General features: G+C 40.3%; 1 protein-coding gene across 1 annotated transcript; it reads left to right on the top strand.

Annotated features, from left to right (window-relative positions):
• The first annotated feature begins 18249 nt into the window (after positions 1-18249).
• Positions 18250-23847, top strand: tmem9 (transmembrane protein 9). The gene is made up of 6 exons (XM_078254972.1): positions 18250-18374; positions 18509-18654; positions 19611-19702; positions 19804-19912; positions 21879-22010; positions 22118-23847. Exons 2-6 carry the CDS (start codon positions 18562-18564, stop codon positions 22256-22258), a joined length of 567 nt encoding a protein of 188 aa, XP_078111098.1. The 5' UTR covers positions 18250-18374; positions 18509-18561; the 3' UTR covers positions 22259-23847.
• The last annotated feature ends 1321 nt before the right edge of the window (positions 23848-25168 follow it).

Below are 25168 nucleotides of genomic sequence, written 5' to 3'. Positions count from 1 at the left end.
GATTTGTCCTTATTTACAACTGTTATGTCATTTAACTGTAATATGATTGCATCAATTCAAAGAATGTAAATTATAAATAAAGATACATATAAATATAAAAACTACATGTTTTAAATAAAAGATGGTACAATGTTTTCTAGAAATAAGCAAAATAATCATTTTATTTAGTTTTATTGTATTTTTTTTTATACATGTAAATCACATAAAATGCCTGATTTTATCTACAATGCGCCATGAACATGTGCTGACTGAATTTGAAATAGTTAAAAGAAACCGAAAAAAAGACAAAGAAAAACTCACCATCTGCCCTTTATGATCCAAAAAATATTTTTGGTGGGTAAAATTCTCTGTGCATCTGTGCAGTCCGCGTCCCACCAAAATGACTAAAGGACTTTGGACCGCTGGAGTGTCGGATGAAGAGCCGGAGAGCCGAGGGGTGCGCAGGAGATGCGAGGAAAGTGATGAGAGTTTCCTAATCAGCGCTTAATCCCCTCTTTTCTTTCCAGGTAAAAATGGAGTTTAAATGCCGCTAACTTGGTAGAAAATGAAGCTCAGAAAATGCCTGTTAGAACACTTTTTGATGCAATTCCAAATGATGGACGCACGGCAACCTGACGCTCCTATCCAGAGTGGTTGTGACTGTATCGCTTATCGCAGTGTTCGGTCCATGGGCAGTCCTCGTCGACACCTGTTAGATCTCTCTCTCTCTCTCTCTCTCTCTCTCTCTCTCTCTCTCTCTCTCTCTCTCTTACATGATACCAGCATCTTTTGCTCCTCTGTGTCTAACAAAAAACTGTAGTCCACAGTCAGATGTATGGATATTGATTTATTGGCAACCTATAGTAAGGTTAGTAAAGTAAAGTTTTTATTATCATTATTTGTGTGTCTAAATCAAATATGTATTTCAATGTAAACTGATAGAAATGCAGACTAGTCTCACACCTGTGTCTTGTTAGCCTGACATTCACCTGTTGTTAGAGGCAAACTCTTGGCAGACAAAATGTTTGATAAAGTGTTGCAAAACGAAGGCAGAGGTTTTCATCTTCTGTGTGCTGGGGAAGGGAGGACAGAGGACGGTGACTAAGTAAAAGATACCTCAGCATGATGTGTGAGGAATGGAGAGGAGACACTAAATGTTCCCCAGACCATTTTGTGTGTGACTCGCATCCCACAGCTATAAAGCCTCATTAGTGAGACACCCTGCCCCACACATTGTGCGGCTCTTTTTCCTTTACCTAAAACCTTACACACAAACACATACAATGCTTGCACACTCACACACACACACACACACACACACACACACACACACACACACACACACACACACACACACACACACACACACACAAAGACATATGCAGGTATACATAGACAAAGAGTGTTTGCACTATTAGTAATAGAATGTTTTGTATTCTTGTATCAATTTGCAATGGAATATAATAATGTGATTTTTTGCAGATTTTTATCTTACATTCCTTGGAGTCTTGTGTCACCTGTCTGACGAGCAAATCTGCGAGTTTAAAGTTTAATGACCGAAGCATTGAGAGGAAGGGGAATAGGTCTACATACAGTATTGATGCCACTCTTTTTATCAACCACCTCCTCACTCTCCTCAGATATGATGACCAGTGTCTGGCCATGTAGGGATCAACCAACCTGATCCCAGTGGACATGGAGAAGCAGATATTCACAGAGTTTTAAGTTGTTTTTTCAAGGATGGGTTAGATTGAGGTGGTCCATTGGAAAATGTTGGTATAGCTGAGCAGCACAGGGGGGAGGTAAATGCTGTGTAAGTCCCAGTTTGCAGGGTCAGTCAGTCTGGCCCGCTAGAACAGTGCTCAGAGGTCCTAAGCAGCATGAGGCAGATAATCATCGCCCACAGTCAGAGGCAATATGCTCAGGATTGGATTTTTAAAGCCTGTTAAAATATTACTGAGGTGATTAATATTGAATTATGTGCATGTCTTTCAGCTGTCTGTCTCCCTCTCTCCCTATTGTCTTCTTGATTTGTTCCCCTTAGTATTCACACTCACCTAAAATTCAACATTATGCATTATGTTGATGAAATGTGTCTTTTTTTATTCAGTGCAATATTTCTTTATCATGTCACTTACTCCGACTTCACTCAAGACTCACACGGTCTCCACTGTCACCAATAGAAAAAGGGCCATAGGAGAATCATTACTGGGCTGTTTGAATAATTAGTTTGTTTAATAATTAATTTCATATATTATGATACACCAAGAATAAATCTCTGTCTTTTGTGCACACGGCTGCATAATTCGAGCTCTAGCTTTTCTCTCTTCTGTGTAAACAAGTAATAGAGGAGCAGGAACTTATTTATGGCCACATTACTCATGTTGTATTTCTCTTCTGCTATGGCTGGTTTTTCTAGTGTCTTACATAGTTTCTTAAAGACTGTTATGGAATAAAATGAATGTATTATTATTATTATTATTATTACTATTATTGTGTTAATAATGATGTTGTATTACACCTTAAACTCACTTAGACTGTTTCATGTGTATATCTACGAGTAGAAAAACATGATGAGTGTACCAGCATATGGGCAGATAAAAACAGCTGACAGAAGTATCCAGTGAGATGTAGACAGTTAAGGAGGTGGTATTGTAGGTGTTTTTCCAAAATGAGATGTCATGACTGTTTGTTGAAATAACTTGTTACCTGATTGTAACCAATAAGAAAGTTCCAATGTTGCACTTCTGACCACGTCACTATCTATCTGAAATGACTGATTGTAAATGGAGTACGTTACACCGTTCCTGAGACAGCGGACTGAGTTCCACCACAAATATTAATTCTTCAATTCAGCCATTCACAGAAACTTTTATATAACTCTATACGTTTTTAATTTATAAAATGCATGGCACAAAACAAATGTTTCTTGCAAGCAGAGTAGTAATGGGTGGAACAATCTCAGCTATCTCAGTCAGTGATATACTATAAGTCACATATAATATATAGGTATTTGTGACATATTGTGTTTTGTTTTGAGATAGTGGCACTGTCACACAATCCACACCAGTGCAGGGAGTGTGACCAACACATACTGAGCATCAGCTCTGAGGGATGATGACATATCGTCCCCAAGACACACATAGCTGCCGGAGGGCCATAACTCCCAGGGGACCACTGCTTACGTCTTCCACCGTTAACACTGACAAGAATCCAGCTATCAAGCTCCCATTCTTTACTCTCTTGTAAATCAATTTAGAGGTCATTAGGGATATAAAGAGGTGATTTGGGGCAAGTCTAAAACTAGGGAATCTATGAGAACTGTACAGTTGAGCAAAATGGCATTGCTGCATTTACAGTCATGTCTGTACTGTAAAATGTATAGGTAGATCACTGATAAATATGATGTGTGTATTTGGTTTGACCCTTGAAAATAAAGCTGCTGTAGAATATATCATGGAGTAAAAGGAAAAGAAACGGAAGCTTGCATCACAGAAAATATACATTTCTAGCAAAAATATTTCAAAGATGAATATGAAGTATGTTTATTCAGGCCCACTAGTCCATGCATTACATTGTTCTTACACTCTGCCATAAAATGTATTATGTTCTCCCTACCTTACCTGAGCATTACTGTACAGTAGTATTTTAAGCAGAGTACAAGGGTGTGGATGTGTCTACATCCCGGTGCTGTGCTTTTTCATTAGGCTCTGATTATGGGGCCTGATGCAGACTGACAGTGTGCAGATTGAGTTGCACAGCCACTCTAATTCTCTCTATTAATAACAACCCTCCATACTGCTGTCCTGAACCACATTTATTAATCACAATTTGTCATCTGTCTGATGGTCCACCCTCTCCTTCTCCCTTTCTCCCACCCTCCCTCTCTTTAGCTGTGTTCTCCTCCTCCTCCCTCCCTCCCAGCAGGGCCAGTTATCTCCTGCACCTCCCCATCTCCTCCCACCCCTCACCCCAGCTCTGTTCGTCTTCAGCTCAGAGACATGGTCCAGCATACAGAAGGATGGCAACACTCTCCACACTCTCCTCCCTCACACACACTTCTCCTGCTCATTCACTTTAACTGCACTCTGGAAGGAGTCTGATTAATCAAAAGCTCTCCAGCTTTAATTGGCCAAATAACAGTAAACAACTTGGGTTGTAGACTGTTTTGGTTAACAATCTACTGAATATTTATTATAATAAATGATAATGAAACAAACCTTGATTTGCAATTACAGAACAGTTATGCTCTTGCAGCATGACTAAACCTTGTACAGTGTAATGCATCATTATAGATATGTCCAACCACACACTGAGACAGCATGCAAATGCCTTTTGGAACACATTGATTCTTTTTTTTTGCATTAATTCTATCTGGAATGTTTATGTACACAAAATGCTGGCATTTAATCAATAAGTATGCTTGGATATGTACAATGTATTATTGGTATGAAAATATTCCCATACCTAAAATCACATTTCTGCTCATGTCTCAGTCAAATGGCCCTTGACCCCACTCAGAAAGATGATTTATGAGTCAGCTAGTCCCCTAGGTCCTGCTCTGCCACTCCAATCTTCAAGCCGCATTTTTGCTCATTATATTGACACTTTTAGGATATTCATTTATCCTAAACTGCAATTTCCCCACACAGCAAACCTGTGAACTTTTCTTCTTCAGGAGTTGAGTCTGATTGTTCACTGCTCAGCCACACACACTAAAAAGCAATGCTTTCTTACCACCAACCCTACCATAAGCCCCCATCATACAGAACCAGGGTCCCTCTAATGTTTCCTTTCAGCAGAACGGGCGTTTGGGGGAAACAGAGGCGATTTTCATGTGCAAATGTCAGTCAGTCCGCTCCAAGCAATCACAGGCCCGTCTACTCCAGAGATCGGGGCTTGAGACACAGCCTGAATAATTTAGCAGCTCTGTGCCACCGTGCTTTAGGGTCGCAACCTTCTAAAGTGATGACAGAAAGACGTTGGCTGACTTCTCCTCCCATTCACTCCCATTACCACTTATTTACCGTTCCTGATTCCAGGCAGACAAAGCAGAAGGCCACACTGGGGAAGAAAAATCGTCGCTGCTTTATAAACTGCGTCAGAAAGCAGAGCACAACCAAACAATGACATTTTCGGAGCATCCCCAAGTTGGTGGCGATCCCCTCCTGTGCCACAGTGTGAAATAAACACACAGCGCACACATGATCACCCAAGCCAGCAGTCACAGACAAAAGAGATGATGGACACGCACACAGAGAAAAGGTCGAGAAGTGACACACAACAGTGACAGTTGTCAGAGCGAAAACCCTACCATAGTATGAAAGGTGTGGATTAAGATTCATATAGTGATGGAAAAAAACATCCAAATCTTCTATTTTAGGGGAGGTAAGATTACAGTGATTTTCAAGGTATGACAACGAAAAGCACGGAGACGTAAAGGACAGAGTGAAAGAAATTGATCCGTCCTTCAGTACAGACACACTCTACATTTCTATCATTCAGAGGGAGACAGACAGCGCTTGGTCTGACAAGGGTGGTCATCACTCGTCTGCAGTGGGGCTTTGACAGCAACATGACGAGGATGAATGGACTGGCCAGCTATCCCAACCAAGACACATGCTGTTGGGGAAAATGATATATTTATCTGCCTCATAATCTCTTTCAGCCATGATCAAGTCCTTTAGTTCCTGAGTTCAATTATCTTTCAGTTCTTTCACACATGTATTTTTTGGCCAGGCATCACGCAAGTAATAACTTCTATTTCCAATGTCACCAATATATAACATTTACCCCCATTTCTGTAATATATTTCCATCCTGCAGAATCCATATCCACTGACAAAATTGGCATTGATCTGTGGTCTTATCTCTCTATTAAATAGGTGGAAATTCAAGACACAGAAACACAAAAACTGCATTGGCTGATTCAGAGTCTCCACAGTACAGGAGGATATTATTGGAATGTAAGGAAGCAGTGAATTGTATATTAGTGATGCAGTGGGACGTTCCCATGGAGATGTCAATTGTGAAAGCCTTTTAGTCCAGCCGATGAGATGCCGGATCACTAAGAAACACTGGGACGAATGAACAATACGTCCCTCTTTTCCCTCCACCCGTCCTTTTAACCTGTCGTCATGCACTGCAGCAATACAGTCAGATGAGTCAAACCTGGTTTGCTCAAATTGCATTTATGAAGAGTGTCAATGGGCATGAGGTTTGACCTTGTTTCATGGGAATGCATTACAAGGGCAGGCAGAGGGGAAGGGAGGACACGAGCTGAATTATTGAGAGTGATTATTTGGTGACTTATGGTTGGTGGCTGTCAGGTACAGCATGATAAATTGTGCCAAGCAAGAATTACACTTTCTCATTTCTCCACTGTCTATTTGTCTGCCTTTCTCCGCCTGACCACCCCTTCTCTTCCATACACTCATCCCTCTACCTCCTCTTGTCCTTGTACTAGTAAGTTATCAGACTGACTTTTGGGGCAGCATGGATGTAGTCTAGTTTTCTTTTCACTTACAACTGAAGAATTTGGCTGACAATCTCATCCAGAGTAAAATTCCTTTACTGCCATCATTACAATGAAAGCAAGACTTAGGATCAATGTGCCCTGACAGTACTGTCTAACTTGAAGAACCAAGATACTGTGGGAGTCTGTTAGGCGGAAACACGATAAGAGCTAAGTAGTGAGAGACAAAAAAGAGATAAAGGCAGTTATTTGCACTGAAAAATGATTCAGTGGGGATATTACGATGTTTAAAAAAACATGAGTTTTCAGTAAATGATGGACAACAGGGTGTGACTCTGCTTTTTAGACCAGAGAGGGAAGGTCATTTCACCTTCTGGGACCCAGCAAGGAGAAGAGTGGTGACCATGTGGAAAAATGGCCACGGAAAGCAGAGCTAAATGGCTGCACATAGCCCAGATGGCCTTGAGGTACAGGAGCGTGATCTTTAAACCAGCACTAGGTTTTTAATTTAACTACAAACAGCCTGCGGCAGCCAGTGAGCACACTGCAAGAGGTAGGTGATTTGGTGAGGATGAAAATGAGGCAACAGCATCATTCTGAAAGAGCTGGAACAAGTGTTCTGTAGGGAGTTGGAGGAGGGAGTTGCAAGAGAAATGATTAAAGCTTGACCATGGAGCTGGGTTGCTGGGTTGAGTTCCTGGTCTGAGCTGCACTGAGTGCACATTATAGGTGGTTGACTTAGGGAAAAGATAAACTGATGGATGAATAGTGGAGACACGGCAGAGGGACCATCTTGACTTTGGTTGAGCGCATTAAAGCTGAGAACTCTTCTCTCTGTAAATAATAATCTCCCAAGACCATGAAGTTTGGGGTTCTTCAAGACTTTGGTGACATGGTGTGTGTTATCCTCTTGCTTCTCATTGAGTGGCTTTGTTTTTCTTTTTACTGTGCACATACCAGGAGGCCCATTCCCCCATTTCTAATTGACATTCCCTGTTGCATAATGTTTCTAACTGACTGATCAGGTATCAGAGATGGAGTTCTTTGTATAAATGCAGTCTGAATAATTCATAGAGGGCTGTCAGAGAGAGAGAGAGAAGGAGCATTTTGGAAATCAGCTTGCTAGGCCCCTGACCATGAATAATTGATCTGAACTGATTAAAATTTGCCATGATTACCCCTTACCTCCCCAACAGATAAAACGCCACACCTGTGTTTGCTGTCCCTTTACTTATTCTCCTCTTTCTTTCCTTCCTCTCACCCAAACATGTTTCAATTAACCACATGCGGTCACACTGCATGTGCGATGGAATGTAATACACGTGAAATACCTTTGCTGTTTCATATTGTCAGTTGGATTTCCAGCAACAAGCTAAATTTCCTCTCTTCCAAGTGCATTAATAGACGTGCTCAAGCTAAATACAGCTCATTAAACACTGTTTGTATTCAGAAAACAGTATTGTGCTACTGTTCTCCAAATCCCTTATGAAAAATACAATTAAGCTATGCTCTTACTGCTATTCCAAATATTAAACCTTGATTAGCTGCTGTTGAAGTGCCGAAAAACACACTTCTGCTCCTCCTCTCCCCTCAGGCAGTGGATCTGTTTCAAAACACAACTATAATTGCAACAAGCATACTGTCTGACATGCTGTAACACATAAAGATAGTGTGCTCCCAGAGGAGCCACCTTGATCAACTTGTCTCTACTCGCTGCACATCAGATAACACACATGCACACAGACACAGAGCAGGCTCACTCTGCATTAGGATCGCTTCTCACTTCTCTTAACCTTCAATGTCCAACTAAAGATGGCACTTTGATCTGTGTTCCAGAGAAGAAAGAACCGCGTGACAGAGAGCGACGTGAAGGAGGAGAGAGGCAGGGAGCGGGAGGAAGTGTGGGAGAGTGACAGCTAATGACAGTAGCTACAAGCTGTGACCTTTAGCGCGATCACACAAGCATGACGAACCAGGCTCAGGGTGAAAGAGAAACGGGGTACTTTGAAGGAGGATGTTAAGGACGACAAAGCTTTGTGTGTTTGTTGTTTAGCAGTCATGATGCAGCAGTGATAATGGAGATTATAGGTACACATGTAATCAATAACATAACTGTCATTTTTGCCAGAGAACAATGCTTAACTGTGTAATTGCAGTTAAAGATGAAATGCTCACTCAGACAGGGCAACTGAGTGGGCGAGCAGTAACATTATTTACCTTTTTAACTTTTTTTTTAATCCAGGGAAGGACAAATGTGCGCACATGCTTTGCTTCACATTACCGGTAATATAGGCTACTATTCACACAATTTTTTTTTTTTTTTTTGGGAATTGTGTGCCTTGCAGAGGTTTGTCATTAATTTTTACTACCTACATTACATTTTCCCCTGTGGTCTGAGGATTCAAACCAGAAACCTTGCATCTTCCAAGGACTTTACGAGTGGTTTAGCATTACACCCACAACCTATCAATATTGCTGACAATTTTCTAAAGATTGTTTTGAAATGATTTCCAACTTTTCAGGCAACCATTGTTTTCATAAATACCATTGTTATATGAAAATATCAATGTGGTGAAGCTTGAGATTTGCATGATATAGGAAATCTATTACTGTAGATCATTTGTCACTTTCCTTTTTGTCAGAGGTATTGTTGGTATAGTTGCATTTGAGTGCAAGTAAAAGTGGCTCTGTGAGCGGTGCTTTGAGTTCAATGCTAGCATGTCAGCATGCTAGCACGCTCACAATGACCATGTTCCCCATTTTAGTTTAGTGTGTTGGCATGCTAACACTTACTAATTAGCACTAAACACAAAGTATAGCTGAAGCTGATGTACATTTTGTAGGCATATAGTAATAAATCACAGTATTGGGTCAACCAACATTTGTTTGTTGGGAGTCAGCTGAGAAGCAAGGACATGACCAAATTTACATTTTCCTTTACACAGCATCCATGTTTGCTTCTCATTTGCTCCCTAAATAAGATTTTCTGACACCAACTTTTAGATCTCAAGTGCATGTTGAATGCACATACAGGGAGGAGCTTGCGAGCTGGTTCCATCCGCATGTGAAGATCATTGTTTTTAACTTTGAGAATGCACAGTGAGGCCAGATCAGCGTGAAGTCCATTCAAATGAAAACACTGTGGACAACTATTCTCCAGCACACCAAGCTTTTTTCGCCTAATGTGTCCTTCATCAGGGTAACTAAAAAGGTGACAAGGTGCTCTCTTTGACAAAAGATGCAACTAAGTTTCGAGTTTTTGCAAGTTGATTTTTCATTCTTTACTGAAATAAATGAAACCAAATGGCAACCTTTAAGGTAGGAAATCAATTTGAAAATGGTCAGCATTGACGTACATTATTCAATTTTCAGTTAATGGGCTGAAACACTGACGCTCACAAAAACTATTGAGCAAATACAAAGAATTAATATCTTAGCCTCCATCAAGAAGACATATTAATTGCACTAATTGTTTCATTACAGCACCCTCCCTGATCCTCAGGTCCAGTCTGAAAATAGGTGGTCCATTCAGTAGACCCATCGATCTACAGGTTTAAAAAAAAAAAAAACGATGGAGGGAGGGGAGAGGAAAGGGAGGTGCACGAGGAGGATGTGTCCAGTTCAGGTCCCTAGTGGAGGTTTTCAAGTGGCTGGGTGCTCTGTCTGTCCTGTCAGCCCTGAGCAAACACCCCATCCTAAAAAGGAAGAATGGAAGAAAACTCCCAGCTAGCATCACACACGGCTGGCCAGGGCCTCACTAGCAGTCCACTTGTCTGCTCTCCCCTCCGCAGAGCCTTCACAGGAGATGGGAGGAATACTAAGAGAGCAGGCATAGATTTTCTGCTGGGGGGTGGAGGAAGAGAGGGAAAGCTGTTGGAGGGTGGTGGGGTTGACTGCCCACATCAAACTCCCCTCCTTTTCTCTCACCCCTCTCCCTTTCTCCTCCTCTTCTTCTCATCTGCCTGGCTCTGGAGGGACCCTCTGTTTGTCAGCCAGGCAGTGGAGCGTCTCCCTCCAACCCCACCTCCTTCTTTTTTTCTGTCTTTTCTCCTTTCTTTCTCAGTTTCTCTCTCTCCCGTTCTCTAAACCTCCACCTCCCTCCTCTTCTTCCCTTGTCTTTTTACAATCCCCGTTTCTTGCTTTCCTCAGGTCTGTTAAATGGCCTGTTCACTCCTATTTTAAGCGAGAACCTATTAATAAAGTCAATAAAGTCCAGAGACAAAGTAAGATACCATAGAAGGCATACAACATGGTGTGGTAGCTTTGCTCGCAATGCAAAGCAGTGGGAGAGATGATGGGAATTTTATTGGTGAAAAGAAATTCTTTGAATTAGGTTGGTAAAAAATGCACTAAATTACTGATACAGTAGCATGTGAGAGAATGAGAGAAACTGAGAGTGACTGGCCAATAAAGCAATGCAAGGTCTGTGCAGCATGTCAAACATTGAACAATTTTAAATGTAGCTTCACTGCACTAATATATTGCACTGCAGGTGTGTCCGTGTGTAGGCTACACATGAACTCTCACTTAATGGGGAACTCCGTTGATTTTACACATCAAAGTCTACAGGTCTTGGGGAGTACAAACGGGGAAAAAAGTTGTATAATGCTTTTTGTGGCTTCAAAGGAAGCTGAGTGAAATCTGATAAATTGCCTCAAGATGTGTCACATGAGTCAGCGTCAGTTGGAGCTGAAGACTACAAGTTTGAAAACGAAGAACAATCAGTTGGTGTTAGAGCTTACCAGACCTCTGTAGCCCGCTCCTTATCTCAGCTTGAGGCTAGCAGCTTGATGCTACATTAGCAGCTGCTAGCTTAACTAACCCAAATATCCAACCTAACTGTTGGTGGTCGAGTTGGAAAATAGATTTTTCACAAGAAAGAAAAATGCATGGAAGAATTAACTTCATTGGCGGAGGTAAAAAGACAATATCTCTGTATCAAATTGTATCTCCTTTTAACTGTCCATTATGACTTTGTCAATGTTATAGCACTGCAATGGTAAATCGGTGCTCTTTTAACGGGTCAGATCACCTTTATTACCAAAAAACATATTTTCTTATTTACGTCTAGTTTTATCTTGCCATGCCAATAGTTTTGGTTTTATTTGCCCAGGTTTTGACATATCTGAAGTTATCGTTGTGTATGTAGTGCTCACAGCATTGAAAAAAGACAGCAACATCTTGTTGCCCCAGAAAACTCTTTATCCAGAGTAAATATACAATTTTGGTACAACACATTATTGATTAATTTTAATAATGTAATTTTCCAATGCTGCAAGCACTACAAACCCAACATATTCAACTTCCACTCTATTAGAGGAGAGGCAGAAAACTCAAAGATGAAAATCCTGGACAAATAGAGGAATGTGAGAAAATATTGTTTTGTTTTTTGGGTAAAAGAATCCCTTAACTTCAGCCTCCCATTTCCCAATCTGAATTGCTCAATGCTCATTTTCTACTTGATAGATGTCCCCTTCCTCAATCCTCACATCTCTCACTCTCTTTCCTCTGTACCTGCCTCCTTTACTTCTCGTTCTGCTACCCTGCCTCCTCTTCAGGGCCAGTCAGCCCAAGCTCACTCCACACGTGTGCCGAGATTAGAGTTGGAACGTGGGGCTCTATTGATTTCTGAAGCTGTGAGATGACAAGTTGGGTCTCAGATCCCCCTGTTTACATCTGATTCACCGCAAGCCACTTGGGGTTTCAGAGACAGAAAAGCATCAATATTTCCCTTGTTTGAAGAAGATGGTTGCCTGTTATACTGTCATGCTGCGTGCACTCTATAGCATCTATGTCTTAAGTATGCTGTTGTTTAGGTTTGTGTTTGTGAAAGTGCTGGGGGCTAGTCCATTGTGGCACACCACTGAGCTGCCAGGTCAGGTTGTAGTAAATGCCGAAACAGAGAAGATGAGTCACAGTGGCATTTGGAGGAGGAGGCCCCTGCAGACAAAACCCATCATGCCTGCAGATGTGGCCTGCAGCTGGGGCAGGTGGCTCAAACTGCCACAACAAGGGAATCGCTGGAGATATGGTGCAGGGGACGCATCGAATAGATCACTGCTAATCATCGCCATCCCATTAAGGGAAAGCCCCTTTACCACATAACGACCACCTCCCTCACCACAGACAGGATAAACTATGGGTGAGGTCCCTCTCGGAAGGATTAGACTTGACAATCTTTTCTGATCTGTTATTGTTTTATCAGCCAAACCCCTGACTCTGTGTGACCTTTGACCGCTTGTTTCCTCTTATTCTTTGAGGAATATGACACAGAAAGAAGTGTCATATGTGATTTGTATGTGATTTGTATGTATGTGTTGGTGGGACATATGTTACAAACATGCATCTGTTTTGTTTTGCTCACTGTCTTGATCCACCAGGTGTGTAGCATTTTTATCCTTAAGCATTCTATGCATCACTGGATGTATAAATCCGTCGTACACTGGGCACTGGTGTCACTGAAATGTGGACATTAATGGCTGACAGTTTATTGACTGGCCTGCCAAGGCTTGTTAAACCAACTGGCAGCTTTTCCAAGACCAAAGCCTACATCGCATCCTTTTATACCAACAACAAACTTCCTTCCTCCCTTGCAGCTATTTATCTACCTTTCAATTCGTGTCACCTTTTATTTCTCGCTATTGTTTTCAGCTGTCTTCTTGCCTGACCCCTGGTCTCTCTTGAATGATGCATGTGGATTTCTGGCAGCTTGCTGGGTTTTTATTTTCCTACCAACATGCCACAATTCTATGATTGGCCTATAGCTCTCTTTGAAGCTTCCCTGCATCTCTACAAACATCTTGGGCAACATCAAAGACCAAGCATTTCAGGGGGGCAGGGTTCAACTGGGAGCCACTGTGATTCAAGCATCATCTCTCCTTTCCCCTTTCCCCTTTTCTTAGGGGTTTTGTTTCTGCGTTGAAGGAGAAGAATAGCGAGCAGGAAGGGAAAGGGAAGGAGGAGGAGGGAGCTTCTCTCCCTGCGTTTGTGTCCATCATGTGTCATGGCCGCTCTTGGCTTTCATGTTCTGTCTGGCTGAGTCTCCTGCTCCAGCAGTCTGTTTCCTTGCTGAAAATCTATGTCCCTCAGAGGCAGGAGACGCTCTCTCCTCTGCATCCATTTCAGCTCAGCTCAACAGAGCTGGGCTCTGCTCTCACCTTGCTGACACCAGCTCCTCAGCAGACACCTCCTCCCTGCATGGGCTCAGCTGGCTGACAGGCAGCTGTCTGTATGCATAAAGCAGGAAGAGGACACACACTGTACTCTGAATCACCATCACTGCCTTCTTTTCTAACACCTTTGCTATTGCCACCTCTTTGATGCACCTTAAACCTTAAAATAAAACAATACCTAAGTGGAGGTTAAACAGGTTATATTATTTATGTATTTTGTGGGTTCATTCTTGTCACTTTATCTCAGTGTGGCTAATTGTTGAGTCTAATATAGTGGACTTTGACTAAAACACTTGAGAAGTATTCAATGTTTGCTTACCGTGGGATGAAGAAAATTCAATCACAGGGGCCCAAAACAAGCCAGTGGCTGATGAAGACAAATGTGCAAACACATGTTGGCAGAATTGCTTTTTGGTTGAGCTACACTCAGGAGGGCGGAACCAGGAGTTGTGATTTATAGTTTTGTGCTGTCCCTGGACCACCACTGTCTGCTGCCTCCCACTACTGTAATCAACACGTGTGTCTATTAGAATAGTCCTGCTGCCCACAATGCATCACCTCAGCCGAGAGGAGAGGAGGGGAGAGGAGAGGTAACGCTTACCAGTGATAGTCTTGTTATTCAAACAGTGTTCTTTACAAAATCATGATACAGAGGAAGGGTGGAGAGCAACATGACACTGCAGCTGATGTGATAAAGGTCATTTATAACCATGCTGAAAGGCCAAGGGGTGAAAGTGAAAGAATAAGGACAGACACAAGTACCTTTTTTGAGTATGACATGAATGACTTTATTTGGATGCTATGATACAATTTTATCATTCACACTAAGAGCTGTTCAGCCTCTTTGTATTCTTTACAGACCTCCATTAATGCAATTTAGCTAATCATTTAACTAACATTAATGTTGTTTTATGTGCTTTTTATGTAGCTTCACCTGTGGATTTCACAACATATTCAATCTGCTTTTACATTACATTATTATGTCCTCCTATATAATATTATCTGCATTCCTCCAGACCACTCTAAAGTCTGCTGGTCTGGATTCAGATTGCTTTGCCTTGGGCATTACAGCATCTCCTAGTGGGCAAACTGCCTGCTGTTTGCAGTCCCATGAAAATTAATGCTTTGAATAATGTGATTCAGTGAATAACTTCAGATACCTTGATAAATAAGAGAACTTGACATCATCTGAGCTTGTTTATAAGGTGGATTTATCTGCAGTGTTTCCATTGTGGATCATTTTGCTTTGCTGTTTTATAGTCATGTTGTGTGCGCAGCCCACTGTCCGCAGGCTGTCAAAACATTTGTATCTGTCTCATCAATTACAGTTTTTTAATAAACTTTTTTACATAACTGACTGGATTTCTTTTCTTTCTCAAATTAATTATATTTGCTAATACACTTTTTTATAGGGCTGTCAAACGATTAATTTTTTTAATTAACGATTAATCGCTGAATTTCTATAGTTAATCGCGATTAATCGCATATTTTATCACATGATTAAAATCTTAAAAAAATTCTAATATTTTGCATTTTTTAAGTACATATTAACAATCGAAAGCAATTTTTACCAGTGTATCTTGATTGGGAATCAAATGAATGCAAAGAAAGTTACTTTATGAACTTGATTTTAAGATTTTTAATTATTTATTTACTGTAAACAAAAGAAAAATGTGTGAATCTGTCATTATTGCACAATTCCTCCAAGTACCTAACTAAAAAACTAAAAATCCCTATCCTTACTAGGGTCAATATAGTGTTTAGTAATTCCTAAATAATGTTGATTACTCACTGACGTCCAGTGATCACCGGTTAATGAGACAGCGTTTGCAGCACTTTGCAGCTGTTCCAGTTGGGCTGCTTTCTCTGTGTCGTACAGGCTGTGTATCCGTGAAAACTACTGTCCCCCTCGACGGCAACGAGACAGGTCAGAACATGCCAACCGTAGTACGTCTTTAAGACCCGAGTCCTCTATGATGCTGACAGGTCTGCAGTTAGTTGCCACCCGTTTCGCAAGAGCTGTAGTAATTTTTTGGGATTTGGTTTCATCCACAGGTCGGCAAGTAGCACTCTCCAAAATAGTGCTTTGCCTGAGTGGGTAGCATGCTAGCGGGTAGCATCAACGTTAATAACTGTACTACTATGCTTAGCTCCGTAGGTGGTAGCTCAAGCTTGACGTGCTTCGGTGATATTTTAATTTGGCTTTACACAATGTGCATATGGCTTTCGACTTGTCTACGAGCCGTCCGGGAGTTTTGGAAAATAAAAAGCGCCATTCAGGATTTCATTGCTTCTGTCTTTCTCCATCATGCCTGCAGCCTGCAGCAGCAGGATGTGTTACGAGGAAGTGGCAGCTTGATGATAAGTAACGGTGCTGCAGAGGGTCAAAATAGTTGCCTGTTAGGCACGACGCAAAGCCAAGTGAAGTGTAAAATAAATGAATAAATGCCGGCATGCGATTAAAATTTTTCGCGTCTGCCCTTAATCGCATCGCGATTAGCGCGTTAGCGCTGACAGCCCTACTTTTTTACATAACTGACTGGATTTCTTTTCTTTCTCAAATTAATTATATTTGTTATGTCTACCTAAAAAAAGGAAATGAATCACCTTTTGCTTCTTCATGAGAGCTCTGAACCGATAATAAGACCTGGCACTTAGCTCCGGCCACTGTCATTTATGCTGTAATTGGCCAAAGGGTGTAAAGGGCAGCCATGCATCAGAAAAGACAGAGAACTAAGTGGCTTACAATGACAGAACTGAGAGAACGAAATACAAGTAGAAGGCTTGCAAAAGTCACAAACTAAAGAGAGCTTATGAGCTGGTTTATGAAACAACATGCATTATGGCTACAAAAAGACACAGTGATTATTACCCAGATGAATAAATGCATGCATTATTGAATGAATTAAAGAACAGTAACCATTTTATTTTGAGTATGTCATTTATTTATTTTAGGCTTGTGCACAATGTGCTTGTTAAGGGTGTTTATAACCTAACTGATTCCTCAAAATATGATACATACATTAATATAAACATCTGGTTTTCAGATGTAACAGCAAAATCCTTCACCTGAGCTTGGCATGAATTTTTCTTTTACAGTATACCATTAAAAAACAGTCATGCCAATATTGACATTTTCTTTCAAGGTTCACACTGATTCAAACCCTGTTTTCTGATGTGAATTATGGATATACTCCGGCCAAAGACCGCTTGTGTTTGCGTTTCATATGAGTAGCTTCTTACGTAGTCTCCCATCACTCATACGCACTAATGTATGCCACTGTTTACTCATACAAATAGCCTGCTTTACTCAACAGAGTTTCAGTAACAGTTTGTTTCCACCAACAAACATCTTAATAACCCAAACTGTATATAAATAAACTTAGAATTCCAATAACTCCATTCTATATTTACACACAGTAAACAAGTTGTTAGCAGCATTGCAGTTGTTTTAAATGGTTGAATCAAGGGTCACATCATGCATGATTGAGGTTACACAGAGGATGGGGTTGTGCTGTTCACACTGATATCATAGCTCATTAGAGAAATTACCCTGGTCTCAATTGATCTCTGTGACCACAAGCTTAAGTGGTTCAGGCTGAATTTGTTAGCCATTGATTTCTATGGTTTATTAAAGGCATGAGTATCTTACTATACAGAGAGATGTGAAAGCAGGATTACCAGAAAATAGAGGTATTGATTGGGTCAAGAAACTGGGGCTTACATTTCAAATTCCACCATGGAGACAGATTTGACATAAACAATGTTGACTGAAAGATATGGGAAAATATTCTGATGAGTCACAAATGCCCTGGCCATGTGTTTTAAAAAAAATACAGAATATTATCTGAATATCATGTTATGCTATCATAAATGAACATTATACAGATGATTGCTACTCCAGAGACTCTAAAATAAAGGTGAGGTGTGTTTCTGCGTGAGGAAGAGAAAAACAGTAAAGGCAATGTACAAAGAAACTTGTAACTATAGCTGTTACATGGCCTAACTAAGATTTAAAAAAAAAAAAAAAAGATAGGAAATTCAGGTGCAGCAGCAGCACAAAGACAGTAATTAGTACAAATATATAGAGAAGTAACAAAACAAGAATAAATCAAATAAGAGGTATATACAATTAGTATAAAGGTTGAAACTATTCAAGAGTAATTAAAGACAAACTTACGAGGTAAGTGAGAAGTTAAAGTGACAAGTTACGAGGTAAAGTGACATGGTATGATTAACATTGAGTCTAGTATATATGTAAACAGTATAGTATATGATGTGCGAAGACAGTATAACATATTAACATAATAGAATGATTAAGTACAGTATAGTATGGAGTATAAGATATAGTATAAGGTGCAATGTAATAGTAGTATAACACTATAATAATATAGTAATATAATATAGCATAACATAATATAGTATAGCAGCAGTATAACATGAAACATGGTACAGTAGATTCAAATATAAACTATATGTCTGTAAAGAAACGTGTAACTAACTCGGAGTCAAACCTACAATAATCAATTCTGGAAGTAGTGGAGTAGAAGTAAAAAGTAGTAAGTGCTAAATGTCCAGTAGGTGGGAGTGTCGCTGCATGTTTCATCTTGCCTCACGTAACGTTATGACGACAACCCGGAAGAAAGCCCAATATTTAATAAGGCGAGCTTTCCTAAATACAGCCAACGTTAGTGCGTAGCTTCACCCTAAATGCATAGCTACAACAAACACTCTAGCTACTTTTACAACGTAAGTTACCGGTGTTGGTAGTTTTGTTCCATCATAAGGTTGTCTTTAGCTTCAGTGTTACCGCAGTACAGTCCTTTATGTCGCCGTTGTTCTAGCTAACTGGCTAACTGCTAACGTCATATCTGTTTTGACAGAGCGCTGCTGGTGATTCTGCACCCGTCGTGCAAATCGTGTTGCTCGTGGGAAAATGTCGTCTGGCAGGCAAGGATCCTGGACCTTTGTTGTACCTGCAATATTGACCTTCTTGTTGCTGGATGCTGTTGCTTTTGTACAGGCAAAGGTAAAGCATGCAGCTCCACACCTGATGCGTACTTTCATAAACTCTCAATAGTGACATTCATAAATTGATTGTTGACCAATATGTCCCCTTCCCCTTTGGTAGTAAATATAATATTATTTTTGTTCTGTCACTTTACCTGTCTTCATTGTGTAATATATTAATCGTATACTATTTGCTATTTTGTTTATTTAAAGGTCCTCAGTAACCTTAAATGTGTGTTTTTCTGTTGTCTTTTTTCTCATTATTGAACTAAATTGAGACAGATGTAACCAGTAGAAAGCAAGTAACCAACAGTATAATTAGAGTACTGTATAGGTACGTAAAGCTCACAAGTGATAGGGCATACGTTTTATCAGCTTTTTGTTGGGTCATTCAGCTATATATGAAATGTGTTGTTTGACATTGAAAAATGTAGCTTCTTGTACATTTTTATTCATCAATATGAAGTTTGGTCAGAGTAGATAACTGAGTTGAATTGAGAGCAAGAATTCCTGGTGTATCCAAATAATACTTTTGTCAGTAATGTAAATTGAGGGTCGATAATATCAGCAGTAAATTATGACACTTGACACAGTTTTGGATGCAGGCAAGACCAAAACAAATGCAGCACCCTTTCTCTGAGTTTCCTGCTAATAGTAAAGCTTGCATTCAAGTATTTACGCTTCTGTAAAGTATTGGTTGGACAACACCTATGAAACATCTTAAAGGATATCTTTTGACTTTGCTAGGTGCTTCTCTAATCTAATGTAATGTGGCAATTCAGAATCGTTGTGCCTTTCAAGCTGGAATAACTGGAACTTTGTTTACATGCCAAATTGTTTGTACAACTCAGTTTTGTTAACAAGGGAAAGAAAGGGCTAGTGCTGTGGGGTAAACAGATAGGTGAGCTATGACATTCAAGTAAGCAGTTGACTAAGTTTGAGGCCACTTAAACCCAATTTTCTTGACAATTACAGAACTTTGAGGATGTTCGCTGCAAGTGCATCTGCCCGCCATACAGAAACATCACTGGCCACATATATAACAGAAATGTGTCCCAGAAGGATTGGTAAGAAAAGTTTTTTAGATTTTCTTTAATCTTGTTTTTGTCCAGTAGAGAGACATGATTAAGAATTTCCCATCCATCCTGACACAGTTACTGTATTACAGTAACTGCCTCCATGTAGTGGAGCCCATGCCGGTGCCCGGCCATGATGTGGAAGCTTACTGCCTGTTGTGCGAGTGCAAGTACGAGGAAAGAAGTAGCAACACCATCAAGGTACCACCAGCTTTCTTTGGGGGTTTTAACTCTGACTTTTGGGGTTCAACAGGGTTGGTGTGATTAAGATAAGATAGTACTTTACTTATCCCGAGGGAAATTGTTGTGCAGCTGCAGTACAAAGTAGGAAAGAGTGCAAATGTACAGAATGCAAATAAAACAAAGAGTATTATGTGTCACTTAACACAGGTCATTTAACACAGGTCATTTAAAACATAAAGTATCTTTAGTGTGTCTGCTTAAAGGGATACTTCACAGATTTAGCATTAAGCTTTGTATCAGTAGAAACACTGTAGTATTTTTGAATGATCGTGCTTCCCTCCCTCATGTCCCCCTGAGAGGAGAGATCTCTGTATTGTGGGTCTGGAAAAATTTCTTCCGATGACGAAAAACGACGATTTTTGCGTCATCGGAAGAATTTTGCCCAGAGGCAAAGGACTACAGCCAGTACTTCTGCATAGCCCATAGGGGGTTGGACTGTCGTCTTTTTCCAGAGATTGCTGAGGTAAAAACGAGTGTCAGCCTTCTTGAATCATCGCTTAGCTTCTCAGCAGAAACAGTCTGTTGTTCTAATATTTATTCATCCTGAAGGAAATTTTAGAACAACAATTCTGTGCATTCAAACTACCGCACACATGTACCACCGGGATACATTGCTAGCCACTAAGGGGACATCCTCAGCAGTGTGCGAAAAGCGGGACGAGGGTAGGAGTTGGAGCTAGGTGGAAAGCTAACGCAAGCCGGCCACCTGTGCCAGGCTTCACCTGCTACGGAGACCAGCACCTCAGCCTGCAGTGTTGCTTGATGCCGCTAACCGGTAAGGGGGTATCCTCAGCGGTGAAACGGGGAGGATGTCCCTAGCTCATACTGCTAGCTCATGTGCAGGAGTATGAGCTAGGTGGAAAGCTAACGCTAGCCTGCCATACTGTCCCATCAATCCTGCTTGCAAGTGTCTCTTTGGACAACAAACTGGACTACATCCAACTTCAACGAAACTCCCAACTCGAGTTCAGAGACTGCTGTGTTTTTGTTGTTGTGGAAACATGGCTGAACAACAGTGCTGCTCTGTCACCGGGTAAGACTGGCTAGTGGAGGTGGGCTTTTTTAACACGGACTGTTGCAGAAATGGGGTGCTTGTATCCAACTAACTGCTAACCGCTGGTGGAGTTTGTGACTGTTAGATGAGACCATTCTACATTCCACGGAAATTTACGGCTGTGTTTATACTCTGTTTACAGCCTACCAAGCGCTAATGCTAGTATGTGTTAGCTGAACTTTACGGAGCATATGATGTGTTTTGTATGTCGTTTTTTATATAATGTTGTTTTTATATATTTGAATTTTGTAACCACTTGAGCCACGGTGAAACGTTGTTTCGTGTATATGGTTGAAATGACCATAAATGATAAAACACGGTTGAATTGAGTTGACCGTCTCTCTCTCTCTGTCTGTAAACGTTAGGCGTGGCTTGGGAGTCGACTCAGAGCAGCGAAGCAAGTGCATTCTGGGATTTGGTGTCTTTCATCCACATGAGCCAAAAACACATTTCCTGGCTTTTCTCGGCCTAGAAGGCACCAATTTAAAAAAATGTTTTCACATTTATACTACATAAGTGACCCAATTTAAAGATATATTCAGCTTTCCAGCGGTGAAATATCCCTTTTAATCAAAACAAAAATAAATTGTAAGAGAAGCGTGCAATAGTGTCTGTTTACAGAGAGCCGATTTTAACATCTGCTTCTACTGGCACATAGTAAGAAGAGTTAAAGGATTTTTATTACCTAAAACTGAAATCGTATTGCACCCAACATGGTTGTCACAATAATTAATAACTAATACAGATAAGATTTCATTGCAAGGTTCTGTTCAAGACAAGCAGGAAGCAACGTTGTTAGGGGTTGATGCCAGCGTGGCATTTTCAAATTACGTTAGTATTTCTAAATGTTTTCCATTCTGTCTGTCCCAGGTTACTATCATCATTTACCTGTCTGTCGTGGGTGCACTGCTGCTCTACATGCTGTTCCTGCTGCTGGTTGATCCTCTTATTCGCAAACATGACGCTTACACCCAGCCACTGCACAACGAGGAGGACTCTGAGGTAACCATTCAAACAAATATCACTTGTGATCAACACATGATTACATTTTAGTTGAATGTGAAATCCTTGATTTGTTTTTGTATTTGTTTTTGTGTCTGTATGTTCAGGAGATGCGTCCTCCGGTGGACAGTGCTCAGGCCAAAGGAAACACAGTGCTGGAGCGGGTTGAGGGAGCACAGCAGCGCTGGAAAAAGCAGGTCCAGGAACAGCGCAAGACAGTTTTTGACCGCCACAAGATGCTTAGTTAAACCCTACAGTTGACCTTAAAGCCGGTTTAGAGTAGGTAATTTCCCTGGGCTCAGCGCTATTACACTGTCACCAGCTGCACTATTACTAACCTCTTTGTCATTGCTGTGCACTGCACCCCCTGAATAAGTATTTCCTTAAAATGTAAACCCACTGATCTAACAGCAGATGTTTTTTATTTGTTATATGTAACATTTTAGGCTAAAACGGAGTTGTGAAAAAACTGCATGTTTGCCCACTGTTAACGGCTAGAAATCATCTCAATTATTTCAGCAATTTGCAATGCAACAGATTTTGAATGTGTTGATAAAGTAAGAACCATATTTCTCAAAAGTCAGACTTAATAGCTTTTAAGCTTCCTCATGATAATTTGTTTGTTAGCTTCTTGCTAATTTGGTATAATAAGTTGTTTTTCTTGTAGCATAATTTATAAAGTTATCTCAGAACAGGTAAACTTTATGTATGTGAATGGTCAATTTAGCTATTTGGGTAGAAATAATGCCCTACCTATGCTATTGTCAAACATTGCTGATTCCTATTACACCACTCATAATTTATTTATGGTTATTATTGTCATTTATTTGTCCCTCGTTGCTGTACATAGTAACCTGGACATATTTAGCATAATTTGCACTAATATATTATTAAAGGATTGTACATTTTTAGGCTTTGTAATTTTTAAAGCTTCTGTTGCTACCTTTAAAGAGCCCCAATATGTGCCTATATTTGTTTCTCTCCTTGTGTGGGTGAATGTGTTACTGTAAATTCACAGCTTGTGAAACAATAACAGATTGTAACGTATAACAATCCATTTTGGCGGGTATATCGTCTACCAGGTATTAGTTGTTTGTAAAAAAAAAAATCTAAAATCTTTTATCTTGAATGTACATGTGGAAACTGATCGGAAAACTGTTCAGTGAGGTAGGCACAAGGCCACATTTTTGTCCTGTATTTCACAGTAGTGTTTCAACATACTTTCCCATGCAAAGAGAGAAATGGAGAATGGGGCATATGACAGAGCTTTAAAGCAATCCTCAGTGTCATTAATTCTCTGCCACTGGAGAATGTCCTAAATCAGTAAAGCTGCTAATAATGGGGTTAAGTGTGACAGAATCAGGATGCCGTATGGCTTTCAAGGGCCCTCATGTGTATCATTATGTCAGTGAATTCCCTCTCGTGTCCTATTCCTGAAGATGTCTGTTGGGGAAAGTTTATTACAACACACTGACTCACGTTACCTCACAATGTGAACTACTGAAGTTTATATTTATGGATTGTTTTATCGTTAAAGTGTTTTTGTTTTAGTATAATTTCATATCACTGGTATCCATGTTTTGTATTTATATTTATCTCCAGCCTAACTGGAGTATTGCACCACTCATGTCTATACATTCGGCTTGATGTGAAATTAAAAAGATTCCCCCCAAAATATATAAAAATAAGATTTTTTTTTTCATTCCTCTGCATGTTTGCTGCAAGAGTCACTGCTTTTGTTGATTGACAATAGGGGGTGACAGAGTACACAATATGTGTGCTCTCAGCTTGCACTCTAATCATGTACTGCTTTATCATTAAATCAATCCTCACATTTGGTGTGGTGTTCAGCTTTTGGGAAAACATTCAACAGTTTCTCCTCTGTCATATTGAAGATTATGTTGTCAATTTGAAAATACAGTAGTTGTATCCTACATACATCCTACTTATCTTCTTCCAAAATCCCATAAAGCACTATCCAAACTAATTTCTTTAGTGCTGGGCGATAGTTTAATATTATCATTTGTCGACTTTCAAATTTAAATTGTGTCATGAGCATAGTTTGATATCCTTTTACAAAAGGTCGTGGTCCAAATGAATGATTCTGTGCATGATTTAATCATAAATTCACAAAATGAGGTGTTGAAGTTCTTGATTTAGATCGTAGTACTGTGCAACATTGAACATCAATTTGATATATGATTTATATCTTTGATATATATATTTTTTTGCTCGCATTTTCTACATTGTGACACATTGGTAACACAGTCACTTTAGCACCTTCTATTTCATCACTATATAAACATTTAATAATAGTATGTAAAACACCATAACCCAGACATTGTAAGTGTCTTATTAATGTACAGTATTTGGCAGCAATTATTACTTCTCCTATAAAAACATTTTATATTATTACAACTGTGTTTGCCTTCATTATATGTTAACACACTAGCCTCCATTTATGGATGCCCTACAGGAGGAGTTATATTTGTTGACAAATTCATGCATAAAAAATGTATCTGCATACACCTACATTATAGTGTGTTATAAACCATTTAATACATGTTTATATACTGCCTATAAATGTTTAATTGGGTGGTGTTACTAAAGTGTAACTAAACATGTAACCCATCCCTATATTTTTGGCAGGAAGGATTCCTGAAAGTTTGGCATTCTGTGGCGAACTATCTTAAATGCTCTCCTTAATCATTTCTTGGTCCTGCAGAAATATTTCCACCTGAACAATGTCACACTGGAGGCACAAACATCCAAGTGTAGTTTCCTTTCCTCTCTGTTGACTATTTTTTCACAGTTTAGGGTTCAACACCTCTGCCAGCAGCAGAGCAGCTGGGTCTGTTTGGAAGGGGAAGGCATGTTCAGGAGGCTAGTGGTGATATTATGCTACTGCAAGCCCCCCGCAAACTGTCTCTCCCCTTCTTTGTGCTCTTTTCCGCCACTGCTGCCCTGCCCCAACCCCCTCTTGATTCCATCTACTCCCATCTTCCACCTTCCACCCCCCACCCTCTTAACCATCCCCAAGCATGGCCTGTCAATGGTTCACAGTCTAAATTTAAACTACAGGACCAACTGCTACTCCAGCCGCTCTGGGCTCCTGTTATTTTTCCCTGCCGAAGGGGCTTTTTCTGTCAGAGGCCCTC

This window comes from Sander vitreus, chromosome 7 (genome assembly GCF_031162955.1).
Source record: "Sander vitreus isolate 19-12246 chromosome 7, sanVit1, whole genome shotgun sequence".
NCBI classification, from domain to species: Eukaryota; Metazoa; Chordata; class Actinopteri; order Perciformes; family Percidae; genus Sander; species Sander vitreus.
Note: the sequence above shows the minus strand (reverse complement) of the source record. Positions and strands in the feature narration are given on the sequence as shown.

Coding starts and splice junctions, on each gene's coding strand:
- tmem9 (XM_078254972.1), top strand. CDS start 18,562: ATGTCGTCTGGCAGGCAAGGATCCTGGACCTTTGTTGTACCTGCAATA. Junction 18,655..19,610: donor TTGCTTTTGTACAGGCAAAG/GTAAAGCATGCA, acceptor TGACAATTACAG/AACTTTGAGGATGTTCGCTG. Junction 22,011..22,117: donor ACAACGAGGAGGACTCTGAG/GTAACCATTCAA, acceptor CTGTATGTTCAG/GAGATGCGTCCTCCGGTGGA.